This window comes from Montipora foliosa, chromosome 10 (assembly GCF_036669935.1).
Source record: "Montipora foliosa isolate CH-2021 chromosome 10, ASM3666993v2, whole genome shotgun sequence".
Classification (NCBI taxonomy): domain Eukaryota; kingdom Metazoa; phylum Cnidaria; class Anthozoa; order Scleractinia; family Acroporidae; genus Montipora; species Montipora foliosa.
In genome coordinates this window covers 19,478,836-19,496,969 of record NC_090878.1, presented here as the reverse complement: position 1 = coordinate 19,496,969, position 18,134 = coordinate 19,478,836, and the positions used below count along the sequence as shown (strand labels likewise).

Genomic DNA, 18,134 nt, shown 5'->3' with positions numbered 1-18,134 from the left:
TACCTTATCTGCGTGTTTTTTGGTCTTTGGTTGTAAATTTGCATCTCTGTCGATGGTCCTGAGTTTCTAGGAGTCTAAGTGACAATCAGCATCTTCCCTCTCATCTTGCCGTTGAACAACAAGTCGGGATGCTTTTGCAGGTCATGGTACGATCTGTGCTACTTAAAGGAGCAGTGTCACCAGTGGCGCATGCGTGGCAGCATGCCAGAATTTTTGAAAAAGCTTGCCAACTTTTTCAAAGGAGTGTGTGGTGGGTGTGAATATCTTACACAATCAAAGCCATCCATGGTCACTTTAGTGAACCAAATATCCTGTGGCGTTCGGAAACAACTTAACTATATATTCGTTGTTGTTCTTTGCTCCTTTTTTCTTTGATTTTGTTGTTTGGAAGGGGTTTTGATTGTATGTTACCATGTCGAGTCGTGGCGGCCATCGAGCTGGAACCGGACAAATAGTGATTCATTCTCCTCAAGAAAGCAAAAGAAGAGCATTCAAAATACCAATGCAGCATCTACAATGACGAGAAACTTTTTAAGACGTGAATTCATGAGAAATTGGACGTATGGTGTAATCAAAGTGCAAGCTGTTTCACTATTACCAAGGATCGAAGTCCATCTTCGTATTTCATTTCTAGCGAGTCGCTTAAATGTCAAAGATCACAACATCGTCGTTAGTTGATAACACGTTTACTATCTTCGCCCTAAAATGTCTATTTGAATATTTTGAAGAAAAAGCCGCATTTAGATGAGAGGAACTGGATGCACTGGTTGTGTTTATTTGTTGCACGAATTTTAAAACCGCAAGCGGTGAGTAAAACACGGCTGAATTTTTTCGCTGCTTATCATCTTTCGACTTCAAAGTCGTCTCTTGGAAATAAATGCACTCTCTTTCAGCTTTGGAGTAGCATGTTAATCTTGATAATATGTCTGGGTTACCACAGAGAAAAAAATATTTATTTGTGAGTGCTTGAACCGCAGACAGTGTTCCCGGTAACACTTCACTGAATTCAACTGTCACGCAGAAAACAAACATGGCATCATGGCATCAACAAACTGAAAGCATGTTGCTGATCATTGCCTTTTTCATGAGTGGTGACTCCTGAAGGAGCCGCTCATTGCGTTCATTGCGATTCTTGTTCTCCAGAATTCTTTCAAGCGATTAATTCTCTTTACTCGAACAAGTGAACATCAACCTACTTGAAATCTGACGGATACCTTTCCGCCACGTGCGAGAAAATACCAACATATTCGTGAGTAATCGCGAGCCAAATGTCCAACCGATTCATTGTGATGCCTATACTCCTCTTCACATTTTCACATAGTTATCTAACCTGTCCCTGATAAGAGGCAAACCATGAAATTGAGCTTGTACCACAGAGTGTGAATCTCCTCGGGGTGGCTAAGAAGCCCGAGGAGATCCTTTCTTGCTTTCAATGATCAAGAAATTTCTTAATTCTTTGGTTGAACTCACGTGATAAGACGGCCATGTTGGTACCAAAACACCAACATGGCCGCCGTGACGTCAGATGCAATCAAAAGTAAAGACTTGTTTCCATGTCTCAAAGTGCCCTTGGACGACGTGAGTATTCGAGAGCCTTTCGAAGTGATATAAAAACTGCTATATTGAAAAAAATCGCATTCAGAAAGCATCTTTAAGTTTTTTTTTATAATAAACTCACACGATAAAGGTATGACAAGTGAAATTCGCTATATAAAGACAATTGATATGAAAGCTCATAACAACCACCGTGTCAGTGTTTTGAAACCATAATTGTTTGTCCTTGTTTGTTTACTAGTAGAGTTTCATTGGAACTTCAAACTTTGTTGTCTTATATATGTTTTATTTTTTTAATTCGAGCTTCCAAATTGGGGGTCCTGCTTATACTTGGACTTTAAGCTATTAGCACACAAAAAAATAAGCCAGGCCTCAATACTATGCACGTGACGTTTTATCGGTGTCTTGATAGGCTGTTAGGCTCATTAATTATTAATGAGTTGTTGAAGTTAAAGTCAGCAGTAGACTAGCAACCATTGTGGCGTGAGTACGATGCTGTAGCAAGAATCCCCTTTCAGGAAGGGGTTCCTTTCCACTAACTGAAAAAATAATCTCTAGTAAAGTGGGCAACTGGGGGGAATATTCTGTGTGTGGATGGTGAGTTGCGGTAAAGCCTTAAGAAACTGCTGTGGAGGCAGAAAGGGGTAGTTCGAGGAAACTAAAGAAATCCCATGATGCAAAACGAAACAATGGTTCCATGAGGCAAACCCAAACAATCCGAAAGTAAAGAAAAGCTGACTGTGACACCATCAGGATCATAAAAATGGCTGAGAATTTTCAGGGATAGAGCGCAACGGAGCAAGGGGGGTTCTAGTCCGGTGCTAGATCTCTACCCGATCCCCTCGTGCCGATTTAAGAAAGGAAGAAGAGAGGAAAATTATACTAAATCCATGGACACAAACAGATGCGACCAAATATTTTTTTATCCCTACAACTTGAATAAGTTTGTTGCCTGTTTTTGAATTTCAAGGTTTAATTTCACACAAAGTTTGTTTTATTTATTAACCTTATCTTGAGGTTAAGAGTCTACTTTGTGGGTTTCTCTTTCTCATTTTACAGACTAACCTAAAATATTTTTTCATGAAATTGATTGCTTAATGTGGTAGTATTATTTATTAAATTACCATAACTGAAAACTGCAGATGCCTTTGCATAAGGACCATAACTAAAACAATTTCTTTACTGCTGAGGGCACATAGGGAGCTATTTTCCCCTTCAACCACCCATTTGCCTTTTTTCTCGAGAAGCACAATTCCATTCTGCTTTCAGTATTTCTGGAATTCAGTTTAGCTGAATTGAGGTCCATTGTCTGACTTCAATGTTAAGGGACGACCATGGTGGCTAAAAGTATATTCTACGTCAATTACTTTCTTACTGATGGTTATGTCATGACCACATACTCATAATAACGGCTGTAGTAGTCAATAATGACCATAATGGAGTGGTCACAAAGGACTTACGACCAGGTCTTGCCAAGGGCATTATTCTGGCAATGCTCTTGGCTTCAATGGCTTTGGCGGATTTGGAGGAGGAACCGGCTGACACTTATAGCAGGATTTGCATAATTTTGCTGTTGCGTTATCCCATACAAGGCCACCGTACTTTGCTTGTCCGATTTAGATTTGTTCTGACAATGACTTGCTTGGTAGTACAGTGCGGGTGCATCTTTAGACTAGTTACCCAATTACACACATTTCACCAACAGCTGGTGCATAAGCCTTGCATTTCTCTAATCGACCAGTTTTGATTGCCTTTCTTAGAGCTTTCAACCCTTCATCTACTTCAGATGTTCCTCAACTTCTGGTGTGATGATAGCCTCCCATGCAGACGTGATTAGAGCTTCGTCATACGTTCTTCCCCTACAAACATCTGCTGCTGGCCGTTGAACGGAAGAGGTTTTTCCTTTCAGCAGACGTTCGTGGGAGAACGGAAGTTGCAAAGATTAGTTTTACAGAGTTGAAGGTGAAAATCATTCTGCAAATCTAGCAAAAAATACATAGAGGTCTTTTTAAATGAAAAATTATGAATGAAACCTTGATGGTGGAAGAGGATGTGCATAAGAATACATAAAGTTACCCAGTTCTTGTAATCTAATATCCGAAAATTGGATAGTTCTAATTCTTTGAAGATTGGGTATGAGTAATTGATTTAGGAACTATTTTGACTGTACTTTTTGCAAAGAAACAAGACTACGAAGATTGGATTTTTTCATGCACAATAATACAATAATGACTATTAGGATAAACTAAACAGTAGAACAGAGTTCTCAAACAAAATTTAGACAAGACGCCTACATGGGCGTATCCGTGGAATGCGCAAACAGTTAACGCAAATTGTCCAGTTACAGTCAACTTCAAGTACAGGTAAACTTCGAAAAATGGCGAGAGATTTCCAGAAAGATAAATCTGTAATATAACTTGAAGTTGTTTGTTGTAAAAACTCGTTATTAATGTTACTAAATTTGCAAATGCAAACAACAAAGCCCTATTAGCAGGTTATCAGGATACGGGATTTTTATTTTATGGAAGGAGATTTTATTCAAATCCTGCAGTTTTACCTGCAGCCTTAAATCATCCGAAAAACATATGACAAATCATAGTTCAACAACTTATCATCCTGGGCCCGGTTCCTCGAAAGACGATTAACTTAATCCAGGATTAGCGTAAACGTTTGTTTTACGTTTTCAACTTTTTGGTGAAAGGTTCTTTTGCTTATTTTTGTTTTTCAAGATTGACGTCTTCTCATGTAAAGTTCTGCCGAAATCTGCGTTGAACAGCATTTGGGAGTAGAGAAATGAACTGCTTGGTTTATTTTTAATCTGGGATTAGCGTTAATCGGCTTTTGAGGAACTGGGCCCTGGGCAAGTTGTTCAAAACCCAAGTTTTAAAACGAGTTTTATTCTCTACTTCCAAATGCTGTTCAATGCTGATATTTTGTAAAACTTTACATGAGAAGTCAATCTTGAAAAACAAAAATAAGCAAAGGAGACTGTCACCAAAAAGTTGAAAACGTAAAACAAATGTTTCCGCTAATCCTGTATTAAGGTAATCGGCTTTCGAACAACCGGGCCCTGCATTCGAAGTCCGGTTCCATAATCCTGGCTTATTTCCTTGCAAACTGTTTAAATCTGCCGTGGCGAAGACAAGAAGACAACTCTATTTCTCTCAATGCTCAAAAAGCTAAAAATTCCGTAATTTCGTGTTGTATAGTCCAGTCCAAGGTTCTAATTTTACAATTCCATAATCTTGATTTCAATATTAGAGTAACTTGGTACCAAACGTTCCACAATAACTTGAAATCTCGTTAAGAAAAAAGCTCAAATCCAGTAGCCCAATCCGGGTTTACATCGCCAAAACTCCCTCTAACTCAACAAAAGCTATAAGTAGTAAATAGTTCTCATAAACTACAAAAGTTCGTCATGATTCTACACTCGAGCTGGCTTCAAGGCTGACATGTTGATCATTTACAACTTCTTTTTCACCACAAGCTTAAGCCTGCACTCTGAGCTGCTGATAGCTTTCCAAGACCAATGTTTCTAAAGTTATTCCCTTTCCAGCGGGGTTAGTATGTGGATGGGGGATGTCAAAATATGCGACTTACGGTCAGGAACATACGACCAAAAATTTTATTTTAACGCTCAAAAATGCGAACTAAGCCAGGTACAGATTTTGCTAGCCTGCTTTATGCAAAACAAATGTTGACGCAAAAGTATATAAATTTTAATATGTAGTTTTTGAGGAGAGCAGAAGGAACTTCTAGGAAGTGTCGATCGAGAATAAAACAATTTGCCATCAGCGAAAAACATTTCGGGAGATTTTTGTTACGTTCACTCAGAGTTCAATTTTTCTATCGTACTTTTGGTCGTACAAGTAAAATCGCAAAATCGAAAGTGACATCGATTTTAGCGCCCACCTGTGATCAAGTTACCTTGCGTGTTTAATGCTGACAAGTCACGAAACAAAGGATGCACCTGTGTCAAAATTACGGCAAGACACCGGGTTTTTGTTTTAGTTTGCTTTTTTTTTCTTTCAAGTGTTTAAAGTTCGACAATTTAAAACAAAGATCACAATCGTTGATGCTAGTCCACGTGTCAGCTAAAGTTAGTACTTGGATGGGGGACCATTGCAAGTCCCCGTGACTGCGATAGCTAATTCGGCATTTTTTATCTTGTTTGGCCGTTGAAATCTATTTTCTTATTTTCTTTCTACGTCAAAACGGCGAACATACTGGTTCCCAAGAAATATTGGAGTATTCATTCAATGCAAAATACTTCTAATGAAGTATTCGTTGTACGCAAAATAGTGTTCACAGTGGAACACACAAGTACGAGGCAAGATCTAGAAATAACGTAGAGTATTATCCTTACCTTTAAAGCTTTCCATTCTCAAAGAAAAACATCTGCCCACCTTATCGAATAGTTTAATACTGAATCAATCATGGCGGGCGGAAAGATTCCATACTAAATCTTTGCTTTCACCAAGATTAACGGAAGTGCGTTGCGGTGGCCGAGTGGTCTAACACGCTCGCAGATAATTGTGAAGGTTGGGAAAGAATATGAGTTCTCCTCGGGGTAAGGAAGTTTGGACTTACTGGAGGGAATAAATGTAAATTCACCCGATCGGAGATTAATTCAGTATCCGTGTGGTATGCACATTTGTGACTACCAACAAAAAAAAGACACCAGACCGGTTTTAAGACGTGGTATGGCTTCGGCATTCCACGTGAAAAATAACTGTACCTGAAATTAAATGCTATAGATTCAGAGATTTTGTAAGCCAATTGAGAAATACAGAGTTTCCCAAGAAAGATGTCAGTCAAGCACATCCCCAAGAAAGTCCGTTCTACGACCTGTTCAATTCTTTAATAATTTTAGCAGATTTGCATTGAAAGATGACATCTTTTTCTCTCGAGGCTTAAATAGAATAAAGAATTAGTTTTCCGCAAGTTTAGTGTAAGTTTCTTTGCCTTGAACTAGGTAACCAAATAATTAAACGTAAGAGACTAGCATCGTCATATCAGCAGTTGCAAATAAAATCAGGTCTGGTATTTTGAATACATCACTGAAGTCATGAACATAGGATAAGAAAAATAAGAGAACGAGAATGGATCCTTTCGGAGCGCGGGTGCATATATCAATGGACGTTAAACCAAACAAATTTCGCCGACGTAATGGACAGCACCTTAGTATTCACGTTTATGAAGCAGAATTTTTTCTATCCACCGTAACAAAGGCCTTAGAATATAAATGGAATGTTCACAGCCATCAAGGGCAAGATGATTTCTTGTACATGTCAGTCAGTAGTAAAGAGGTAGTAATACGCAATGTAGTGAAAACAAACTTAGAGTAATGTATACTGTGATGATGTGGTGTAATGTAAATGTGCTGTAATTTATTTAAGTTAGTTACAACACGATTATAGATAAGGCGGTCTCTTTAGTGTTGGTTTGGCTACGTACCTGCAGCATTTGTGGTCAGTGCATTGAATTTCTCATGCTTTCTTTCGTATTTTTCAAGGAGTGCCCTCTCTTTCAAAGACGACCCTCCTTGTTCTCAAGAGTTCTTGTAATCAAGAATGGTGGACAAAAAGATGAACGTTTTCGAGCAGCATATACAAGAGCTTAGCGTTGCAAGAAAAGAGGGAAACAAAAAAGGGGAGGGTATTGCATATTTCAATCTGGGCAAATATTATTATGGCTTGGCTTATTTTGAACAGGCTAAGAGGGATTACACAGAAGCATTAAGGATTTTTAAAGGAATAGGTTTCAGTGCTGGAGAGGGAAAAGCCTGTGGCAATCTCGGCAACGCTTATCACAGTCTGGGCAATTTTAAAAAGGCCAGAAAGTATCTCAAGCAACAACTGATTATTGCAAAAAAAGTAGGGGATCGAGGCCAGGAAGGAAATGCCAATTGGAATCTCGGCAACGCTTTTCACAGTCTGGGCAATTTTAAGCGAGCCATAGAGTATCACGAACAACATCTCAGCATTGCAAAAGAAGTAGGAGATAGGGCCGGGGAGGGAGGGGCCAATGGTAATCTCGGCAACGCTTATCGCAATCTGAGCAATTTCAAGCGAGCCATGGAGTATCACGAACAACATCTCAGCATTGCAAAAGAAGTAGGGGATAGGGCCGGGGAAGGCAACGCCAATGGTAATCTCGGCATCGCTTATCACAGTCTGGGCAATTTCAAGCGAGCCATGGAGTATCACGAACAACATCTCAGCATTGCAAAAGAAGTAGGAGATAGGGCCGGGGAGGGAGGCGCCAATGGTAATCTCGGCAACGCTTATCTCAGTCTGGGCAATTTCAAGCGAGCTATAGAGTATTACGAACAACATCTCACCATTGCAAAAGAAGTAGGGGATAGGGCCGGGGAGGGAAGGGCCAATGATAATCTCGGCAACGCTTATCTCAATCTGGGCAATTTCAAGCGAGCCATAGAGTATTACGAACAAGATCTCAGCATTGCAAAAGAAGTAGGAAATAGGGCCGGCGAGGGAGGCGCCAATGGTAATCTCGGCAACGCTTATCTCAGTCTGGGCAATTTCAAGCGAGCTATAGAGTATTACGAACAAGATCTCAGCATTGCAAAAGAAGTAGGGGATAGGGCCGGGGAGGGCGAGGCCAATGGTAATCTTGGCAACGCTTATCTCAATCTGGGCAATTTCAAGCGAGCCATAGAGTATTACGAACAAGGTCTCAGCATTGCAAAAGAAGTAGGAAATAGGGCCGGGGAGGGAGGCGCCAATGGTAATCTCGGCAACGCTTATCGCAATCTGGGCAATTTCAAGCGAGCCATAGAGTATCACGAACAACATCTCAGCATTGCAAAAGAAGTAGGAAAGAGGGCCGGGGAGGGAAGGGCCAATGGTAATCTCGGCAACGCTTATTACAGTCTAGGCAATTTCAAGCGAGCCATAGAGTATTACGAACAATATCTCAGCATTGCAAAAGAAGTAGGGGATAGGGCCGGGGAGGGAGGGGTCAATGGTAATCTCGGCAACGCTTATCTCAGTCTGGGCAATTTCAAGCGAGCCATAGAGTATCACGAACAAGATCTCAGCATTGCAAAAGAAGTAGGAGATAGGGCCGGGGAGGGAAGTGCCAATGGTAATCTCGGCAACGCTTATTACAGTCTAGGCAATTTCAAGCGAGCCATAGAGTATTACGAACAACATCTCAGCATTGCAAAAGAAGTAGGAGATAGGGCCGGGGAGGGAAGTGCCAATGGTAATCTCGGCAACGCTTATCGCAATCTGGGCAATTTCAAGCGAGCCATGGAGTATCACGAACAACATCTCAGCATTTCAAAAGAAGTAGGGGATAGGGCCGGGGAGGGGAAGGCCAATGGTAATCTCGGCATTGCTTATCACAGTCTTGGCAATTTCAAGCGAGCCATGGAGTATTTCGAACAATATCTCAGCATTGCAAAAGAAGTAGGGGATAGGGCCGGGGAGGGAGGGGCCAATGGTAGTCTCGGCAACGCTTATCTCAGTCTGGGCAATTTCAAGCGAGCTATAGAGTATTACGAACAAGATCTCAACATTGCAAAAGAAGTAGGAGATAGGGCCGGGGAGGGAAGGGCCAATGGTAATCTCGGGAACGCTTATCGCAGTCTGGGCAATTTCAAGCGAGCCATAGAGTATTACGAACAAGATCTCAGCATTGCAAAAGAAGTAGGGGATAGGGCCGGCGAGGGAGGCGTCAATGGTAATCTCGGCAACGCTTATCACCAAATGGGTGAGCCTGAAAATGCTCTTCTCCTTTACGAACAACAGCTTACTGTTTGCAAGGAAACGGAGGATCCAGTAGGACAGGGAAACGGTTGCTATAGCCTTGGTCATGTTCATGAAAATTTAGGCTCGTTGTGCAAAGCCCTTAATTTTTATCGTCTAAGCATAAAACATTTCGATGAAACAAGGCGTCTTCTTCAATCAGAAGATGCATGGAAAATAAGCTTTCGTGACACAAAGCAAGTGGCGTACACAGCTCTCTGGAGAGCACTTTTAAAGAATGGAGAGGTTGATGAGGCTTTGTTTGCTGCTGAACAAGGACGAGCACAGGCTTTGACAGACATTTTGAAGGTGCAATTTGGAGTTGACGAAGAACCTTCCTCGGCAGTTGCGACGACGGATTCTATCTCTACTGTTATGAAATATTTGCCCTTACAAACAGTTTTCATAGCACTTGAATGGAACACTATCAGTTTTTGGCTTCTGAGAGGAGGAAGTGGAATAAACTTTAGGCAAAAGAAAATCGAAAATGGCAGTGCCGCTTCACTGATAGAAACTACTTTGAAACAGATTGGCGCGGGGACTGTTGTCCGATGCGAGAATCGCACACTTGACAAGCTACGCAGTGACTTGTTTTGCAGTAGGGAAGCTCTTTCCGAGACCTTTCAGTCTTTGACCCTCTCCCATAATAACTCTTTGCAGCCTTTGTTTGATGTCTTAATCAGTCCCATTGCAGACTTGCTTCAAGATGATGACTTAATCTTTGTTCCTGATGGACCATTTTGCTTGGCTCCTTATTCTGCATTGAGCGACTCTGTCAGAATCCGTACTGTTCCCTCGTTGACCACTTTAAAACTCATCGCAAGTGCACCTGATGACTTTTACGGTAACAGTGAAGCTCTGCTTGTCGGAGATCCGTGGTTAAAGGAAGTCATTGACGAAAATGGTGAACCCATGTGCGAACAGTTGCCATGCGCGATGCAAGAGGTGGAGATGATTGGGGAACTTCTGCAGACCACTCCTCTCACTGGAAGAAATGCAACGAAAGCTGAGGTGCTGAAAAGAATGAAGACAGTTGCTTTAATCCATATTGCAGCACATGGAGATAAGAAATTTGGAGAAATTGCTTTGGCCCCAAATCCTGAACGTGCATCCCAGATTCCAGAAAAGGAAGATTTCATGTTAACAATGAGTGATGTTCGTGCAGTGGGTCTTCGGGCAAGACTGGTTGTTCTGAGCTCTTGTCACAGTGGCCGGGGAGAGGTCAATTCTGAGGGTGTAGTAGGAATAGCAAGAGCTTTTCTGTGTGCTGGTGCCCGGTCTGTTCTGGTGTCACTCTGGGCAATCGATGATGAGGCAACCTTGCTGTTCATGAAAAAATTCTACCAACACTTGGCAGATAGAAAAAGTGCAAGTTTAGCTCTTCAATATGCTATGAAATCTCTTCGGGAGACGGAGAAGTATTCTGCCGTAAAAGACTGGGCGCCATTTGTGCTAATTGGCGATGATGTCACGTTCGAATTTGGGCACCACGAGCTTGAAAAGAATGGTAAGTGTTTTTCGATTATTATTTTAATTGCTGAAAGGAATTACATTGTAGAGGTTTTTAGTCAGCAAGTTGTCAAGAGGTAAGTTCTTCACAGAGAAATGGTTAAAATTGGCCGCCTTTGTTGTTCTTTTACGAACTGCTTTCGCTAGCCACTGAAATAAGTATTGCTTGCATTCACCGGGTCGGGAACTTTGCTTTCTGGAGATAACTGTTTGAGCCATGCAATGCACTGAAAATAAATAATTCAGTGATCGCCGGTTACCTGTGTAAAGTGAAGTTTGATATTAAACGCTTATAGCCTACATGTCACAGTGACACTTAGTTGGATAGGAATTGTTGCTATTATCTATAAACACATGTAATTATGAATGAATAAAATGTATGTTTTGTAGTGGAGGTATTGACGAATGGAGAATTGTTGCTATTACAGCGAGTTTCAATCGAGTTTCGTAAAACCAAAGTAATTACTTTGGCCAATCAAAAAGGACGAAGACAATCCGGTAAACCAATCAAAACTTGAAGTAATTACAAGTAGTCGACACAAAGCACGGGAAAATGTGCACGCGCGAGCCACAATTGGTTTTGGTTTCACTTCTGATTGGTTGAAAAAATGGCGCGAGAACCTTAAACCAATCATTGAGTGAAGTAAATGCAAAACCAAAGCAATTCGCTAATTACTTTGGACACTCAATTGAAAACCGCTCTATCTATAAGCACATGTAATTATGAATGAATGAATAAAATGTATGTTTTCTAGTGGAGGTATTGAAGAAATGGAGAAGTGATCCTCGCAATTATCTAGACAAAGGAATTTTCTGTTTAAATAGACACCTGAAAAATTCAGGTTGCTCCAACAGGATTCGATGCAAGTGCAATGCTCTACCAACTGAGCTATGAGGCCACACATTTTGGAGTAGGTCATTTTGTTGGGTTCATTTAATTGTTCCTGTGAAGGACTTAAAATTGTCCAGATAGGTGAAAGGATCACTTGTCCATTTCATCATATCACATGTAATTATGTACAAACATTGCTATCGATGAAAATGATTTCTTTATTCATTTATCAAACAACGAAATTCCTAATTACCATCGATCCGGACATTTTTTGTCTTTTCCTTCCTTACTTTTTTTTTTCAGAAACGGCATCCAAAAGTTGAGAAAGCTACTTCTTGTACTCCGATGCGTCAGTATGTCGTTTTCCTTACTTCAATTATGATATGAGTTCTTGAAAGCGTTAAAGCATTTAAACCTCATAAACGGTCAAGGAAGACAAGAGATATGTTTTGTTTTAAAAGTATGTTTGTAGACCTAGCGTGGGTTTGTTTGGGAAATGCAAATCCGGTTCCTTGCATCCAAAAGCGGATTTCGCTGAAATCTTTACTAAAACCAGGAAAAATGGATTATTGATCTGAGGAATTCACTCTCCGAGTAGATTCATTACATCAGATCTGAATCCCGATTTTTAGGATTCATGATCGGTGCATTTCTTTGGGAGACGGATCCGAAAACATTACGTTTGGCCAGGGGTAGTCTTGTGAAAGTACACATTCCCGCCAATTTGCTTGTATCATGGCGAGTTTTCAGTGCCATTTTGTTCTTGAATGTACCGGAAATTTACAGAAAGTCGTAAATTTTTCGCACAACTTCAATTTGATAGAAATTACGTTAATCCTGATCGGCTGAAAGTGGGCTTTAACGCCAGAAAAATCCCTTTTCGGATACTGGTTTCTTTGAGAACGAAATATCCGTGTGATGTGAGATAATAAATCCATCTTGGATTCTCCCAAAGAAACGCAGCCTTATTTTATTCATTTGTAGCTCCGTATATGAACTTTCCATTCCTTTCCAACTAAATTTTTTTTTTTTAATTGCCGAATCTTTGGGAAATTTTGTAAAAGTTAAAAAACTAGGAACGTAGAAATTACGTAATCTCCTTATTAAGATAAGTGGAAGGTTTTAAGACTCGAACTTTTCTATTGAAGAAATTGCTAGAAAAAGGTTACTTCCAGAATCAAACAGACAGTAAGTTTCTCAGAAACAGGGTTTTTCTAAGATATTGCCGCAGAGGGGCCAAGGGAAAATATTTTTAGAATGGGCGATTTGTTAGGCTAATGTCTAGAGTCTAAAAGTTCTAGCATCGAAAATGAAATGATTGTATAAATTTAATATCGTGCAAACGTTTGGATATGAGTGATCTCTTTGGGCAAATTCTTAGGGAAACTTCTAGAAGGTTAAAAACGAGGAAATAAGAGTCTTGTTTGATCTCTTAATATGCATTGGATGTCTTTCTACTCAAATATTTCAAATATCTTTATTTGTATTTTCCGAATGTTTCTACTCATTATAATGAGAAGAAATATTTGATTCTTTAAGGCCGGGACACACTAGGCGATAAGTCGCTGCGACACGTCACAGGGACAAGTCGTCGCAACAATTCGTCACGAGTGACACATAGTTAATTTTGTGAAAATCGTTGTCGCCGCGATCAGTTGCACGAATTCAAACCAGTTTGAATTCGTGCGACTGATCGCAGCGACAAAATAAGCGAAAGCAGCGGTTGTGGCACCGTGTGTACACTTCCTGCAACAAATATAAATGAATCAATGAGAGCGCTCCATACCCGCCATATTGAATTAGAAAACTATTTCACATCCCCCGTCATACATGATCACTGCTTGTGCACCGAACAGACGTTGCGTCGCAGCTTTGTTTTGCAAGTAATAGACACGGAGCAGCTTGTCCCAGAGACCTGTCGCTGCGACTTGTCTCCCAGAGTGTCTCGTCCCTTAGTTTTAAGGCCCATTCAAACGGTTTCCACTTTTGCTTCAACATGCATTCAACATTTTGTTGAACCAAATGTTAGGAGTGTTTGAACAGGGGTCCTTCAACAAAAATGTTGAAGGCTTGTTGAAAGAATGTTTTATCAAATTCAAACTGATTTAAACTTTCATTCAACATCGATTCAACAATTCTCTTGTTCTAGAAAATGTTGGGTAAAGCTGAAGCCGTTTCAACAGTTCGTTCAACATTTTGTGGAACACACGCATGCTCATATGTGGCCGTAATTGGACGGGAGAGTCTGTTTTCTTGTTCTTAGTTCCTCGCAATCAAAACCTTAGCTCAATTTTTGGCGCCATGTTAAAACCATTTGAGCCGTCTCCGCACAACTTGTTGTCAACATTTGCTCAACATCCTTTCAACTTTGTTGAATGAACTTTCAAACCGTTTAAATGGGCGTTTTGAACTTTTAATGCAAACTAGTTCGGAGATTACGATCAATGCATAGGTTGACCAGTGCATACTAACTAGGAAACCTCTTAATTCAAACGGGCGGTGAAGTGAGGTGTTATCGACAAATAGGAGGTGATTTAGTCATAGTCTAGTTTTTTTGTAAATAACATATGAAAACTCTATCGCGGTTTAGGAAAGAAAACTGACTGACCACTGCTTTATTTACAGAGAATTGCGAGGAGAACACGTTGTCCATTTTATTGTCTGTCGATATAATCCGCGCAAATGGCAAACTTGAGCGTAGTTACAAAGGAGAGGATTTTATTGACTTTTCAATCAAGCAGTCAACAGGTTTTCCACCACTATTTATTTTTTTGCCTAAAAGAATTCAAGCCTGCTTACAATCCTGTATTAATTCATTAGCTAATAAACGAATTCGTGTAGTCGCGCAAGTGTGTATTTGGTTTCTCCGACAAATGTATTTTCTTACGTTATAAAACGTACGCTATTGTAGCTCGGGTGTTTCTGTATTCACACTTAGGTGTGCATAGTCTGGTAGTGCGCATGACTATTTGTAGTCAGGTATATACAGCCATTTCTCGCAGTTCAAGGTCACTCAACGGCATCTCTTGCTACCTTTCTGTAAGATTTCCTTTTTGACATTCGTACTTGTACGCTGATGTAATCAGTGCCGACCACCAAGGGTGTCAGTATGATGTTTGCTCATTCGAGAAGTATTGATATGAGCGTTATAACAAACGTTTGTTATAAGCTGTTTTAAGTTGAGCTATATTTTCTTGCTTCGAGAAATGTTCAGTATAGCTTTGCAGTCTCAGATGTACTCCTGTATATTCTGTATTTTTACTGCCCTTGTATTAATGCATCCTGATAGCTGGCAATAAACGAGATGCCTATTAATTATTCCTGATCCTTGTCTGCGTCTGATGATATTTAGTATGAAAATGATTTGTTCTCGTTTCACTGCAGAGTGATTAAAGAACAACTGAAGTTTTGACAATTTGATTGGTCGACACGATGTTAAATCCACAACAAAACTGATGAACTTGTCACTCTTTTTTCATGGGGTTGTTGGAGTTGTTTTTGAACACGTCTTCTTGTTAGTTGAAAAAATATCTAAGTTATAGAAAGTTGAAAAATTGCTAGATAGTTGACAAAATTGACACTAAAAGCCAATGATTGAATGAAATAAATGTATATATTTGAGGTGTGGGTTATAGACGAAAGAGAGAAGTGATCCTCGTATTTGTCTGGGCAGTTGTCGAGATAAGTGTACCCTGGTCCCAGGGGTTTTTCTTGAAGCGACGAGAGAGCCGCGAAGACGAGTCGCGAAGCGGCGAGAAGAGAAGAACTTCTGGTTACCTTGGACTCGAATCTCACTTTCATGCAGAGGATCACCTTAATTTCGCTTTCGTCTATGACCTGCACTTCGAATCTTTAACATTTATTCTACGAGAGAGCGCTGGATATGAAGTGATAGATAACCAACGAGGGTGTGACGCACAGGCGGTTATAATCATTTTATATCCAGCAACCTCGAGTAGAATAATTGTTTTATTAAAAACTCCAGGATCAACAATTCTTGCATGTATTGTTGACTAAAGCATCAATTTCTGTCTCGGTTAATTCCGGTCCAAAACGGCTTTTGTCGGCCATCTTTTCTTAGAGCTGAAAAAATGTTTTTAGCTCGCTTTATTTCTCACGCGTTCCTTGGCTATATTAGGCACAGCAGGTATATGAACTGATAGCCTGTGCCCGGCGAGCCAATGAAAATGCTGGAAATCTCATATCCGTAGTTCAGTTTTTAATAAATACATTTATTTCATTCATTCATCGAGTCTTTGACCTTTTTCCACTGAGTGGCTTCAAAGCTCAGTTGGCAGAGCATTGCACCAGCATTGTCTTGGGTTCGGATCCCGTTCGAGCCAACTGAAGTTTTCAGGTGTGTGTAAGCGACAATTACGTTTTTGTTTTTTCAGATAAGTGCCAGGGATCACTTCTCTCTTTCGGTTTCTGCTGTGGCGCAGATATGGTCGCAGCTACACAATCGTATAGGATTATATAGATATTGATGAAATACTAGGATTTCCCCTTTTACTAAAAAATCATATCTTCACCGCGCGCAGTGAACATATCATTTTTATATTTCACATGTGAGGATATAGGTGTTGTCATGGTAACCAAGACAATTAGCCAATAAAAAGCGAGCTTTCTCTTCATTGTAAGATACTTTTGTGCTTCATTATAATTCTTCTCTACTACATTAACATTTTTATTGCAAAAATTGACATTATCGTGATTTGTTTTTCATAACTCTCATATCTTGTTTCATGTTACACAACATGCGTGTTTTAGCGGTTGGTGACCACTTTTTCATCATTTCGAAACTGCATAAAACAAGTTCTTTCAAATCTAGACATTTCATCAATATCTATATAATAAACAGAACATTACATGGCCGCTTGGGGATACGAATTTTATCTTCTTGTGCTGAAAGTATCTCTATACTTGCAGCACTCGAAGATAAATTTCGTATCCTTGCGCGGCCATGTAATACCCTCTATTTCGTCATCCCAAATGTGATCTCATTGACCTTTCTTATCAGATGTAATTGGAATACCAGAGAACTGTCTAATTGTCCCCTCGTTATCAACAACAAAGACATTTCTGAATTCTTCGGTTCCACAAAAGATCATTAGTTCCTCTCAGCATGGGGTTCACTTTTAAGTTCTTTTCTGCCGCTCAGATATAGTACGCGCGCTTTGACTGGGCAATTATGTGAGCTATATTCCACAGTATACCGGTTTGTTTATGTTGCTCAGGAAGTGTAACAAATATCCTTGCTAACCTTGTTTGTTTTGGGCGGTGCTGTAAGTTACGGCTGCCTGTGTTTTCTGTTCGCTTTATGTCCCTTTGTGGGGAATTTAGGAGCCGTGACCAACAGTTCCTTCCCCAGCGAACTCGGATAGTAGGGAATTTAAGAAATGACGACGGCTACGGCTAATAATATGATTGGTTAAAAGAGGAAAAATAATCGTGCTGCACGTGCGGCACGCATTTTATTGCTGTACTCTGCATAAAAACAACTTGAAATCACTGAATTTTAGGTTTTTTTAAAACAATTTTAACGACAACGTGAGCGTACAATTGCGAATATTTCATTCTATATTTATACACTGAAAGCGCTGGTATATATTCAATTTCAAGATAATTCACCCACATTGCACGAAGTGAGTGAGATGAAATAACCGCTAACTATCATGTCTTGTTCCATGTTACACAACATGCCTGTTTTAGCGGTTGGTGACCAGTTTTTCATCATTTCGAAAATGAGTAAAACGAGATGTTTTAAATCTGGACATTTCATCAATATCTATATAATAAACAAAACATTACATGGCCGCTTGGGGATACGAATTTCATCTTCCAGTGCTAAAAGTATCGTCTATGTCAATATCGTCACTAGATAGTCTGATATCGGATGCATATGTACAACGTACAGGTATAGAACATAGACTAGTCAAGAAATGTGGCACCTGCAATTGGAGTTACCCAGCATTTATTTTTTCAGCGATGGTAGAGAAGAAGCAATTCATAAGGCTCGCTTTCCAGGGGCACCCAACGAATCTGTTCCTCACATTATCTGTTCCCCAGAGGAATCTTGCTGGCTGGCAAAAATACAGGTGTTTCGATGAGCTGGCTGGGAAATTTTGTTATTGACTGAGGTTTTGCCTGGGAATTACTGACTTTTTCCAGCATTTCAACCCGAGCTGGCTGTAGAAACTCTGAAGACTGAGGACGACTAAAAAAAAAAAAAGAACCCCTTCCGTCTCCCAGAGAATAGTCACAAACTGATACAACGGCTGGTCAGAGTGATTGCGCTTCCGGAAAAAACCTGTTTTGTCCCGGTTTTGTCGCTTTTGTTCGGTCGTTTTGGATCGAGGGATTTGAAAACGCGCGGAATTCCTGGCTGGGAAATAAATTTGATCAGCTGGCTGGGAAACCAACCAATTTTATCTAGCTGGCTGGGAAATTTCTTGTTTGTCTTG

The 18,134-nt window shown here is 40.2% G+C and overlaps 1 protein-coding gene across 3 annotated transcripts in view; it reads left to right on the top strand.

Moving 5' to 3' along the window:
• The window catches only part of LOC137974446 (tetratricopeptide repeat protein 28-like), a 37,608-nt gene extending 22,613 nt beyond the window's left edge, over positions 1-14,995 (top strand). For 2 of the 3 annotated variants that reach the window (XM_068821443.1, XM_068821441.1), the window contains exons 5-7: positions 3,315-3,516; positions 7,070-10,836; positions 11,974-14,995. In XM_068821443.1, coding sequence (XP_068677544.1) covers positions 7,128-10,836; positions 11,974-11,993 — 3,729 coding nt within the window. In that variant the 5' untranslated portion in view covers positions 3,315-3,516; positions 7,070-7,127 and the 3' untranslated portion in view covers positions 11,994-14,995. The remainder of the gene's footprint in view (positions 1-3,314; positions 3,517-7,069; positions 10,837-11,973) is intronic. The other variant, XM_068821442.1, reaches the window with a different exon arrangement.
• The last annotated feature ends 3,139 nt before the right edge of the window (positions 14,996-18,134 follow it).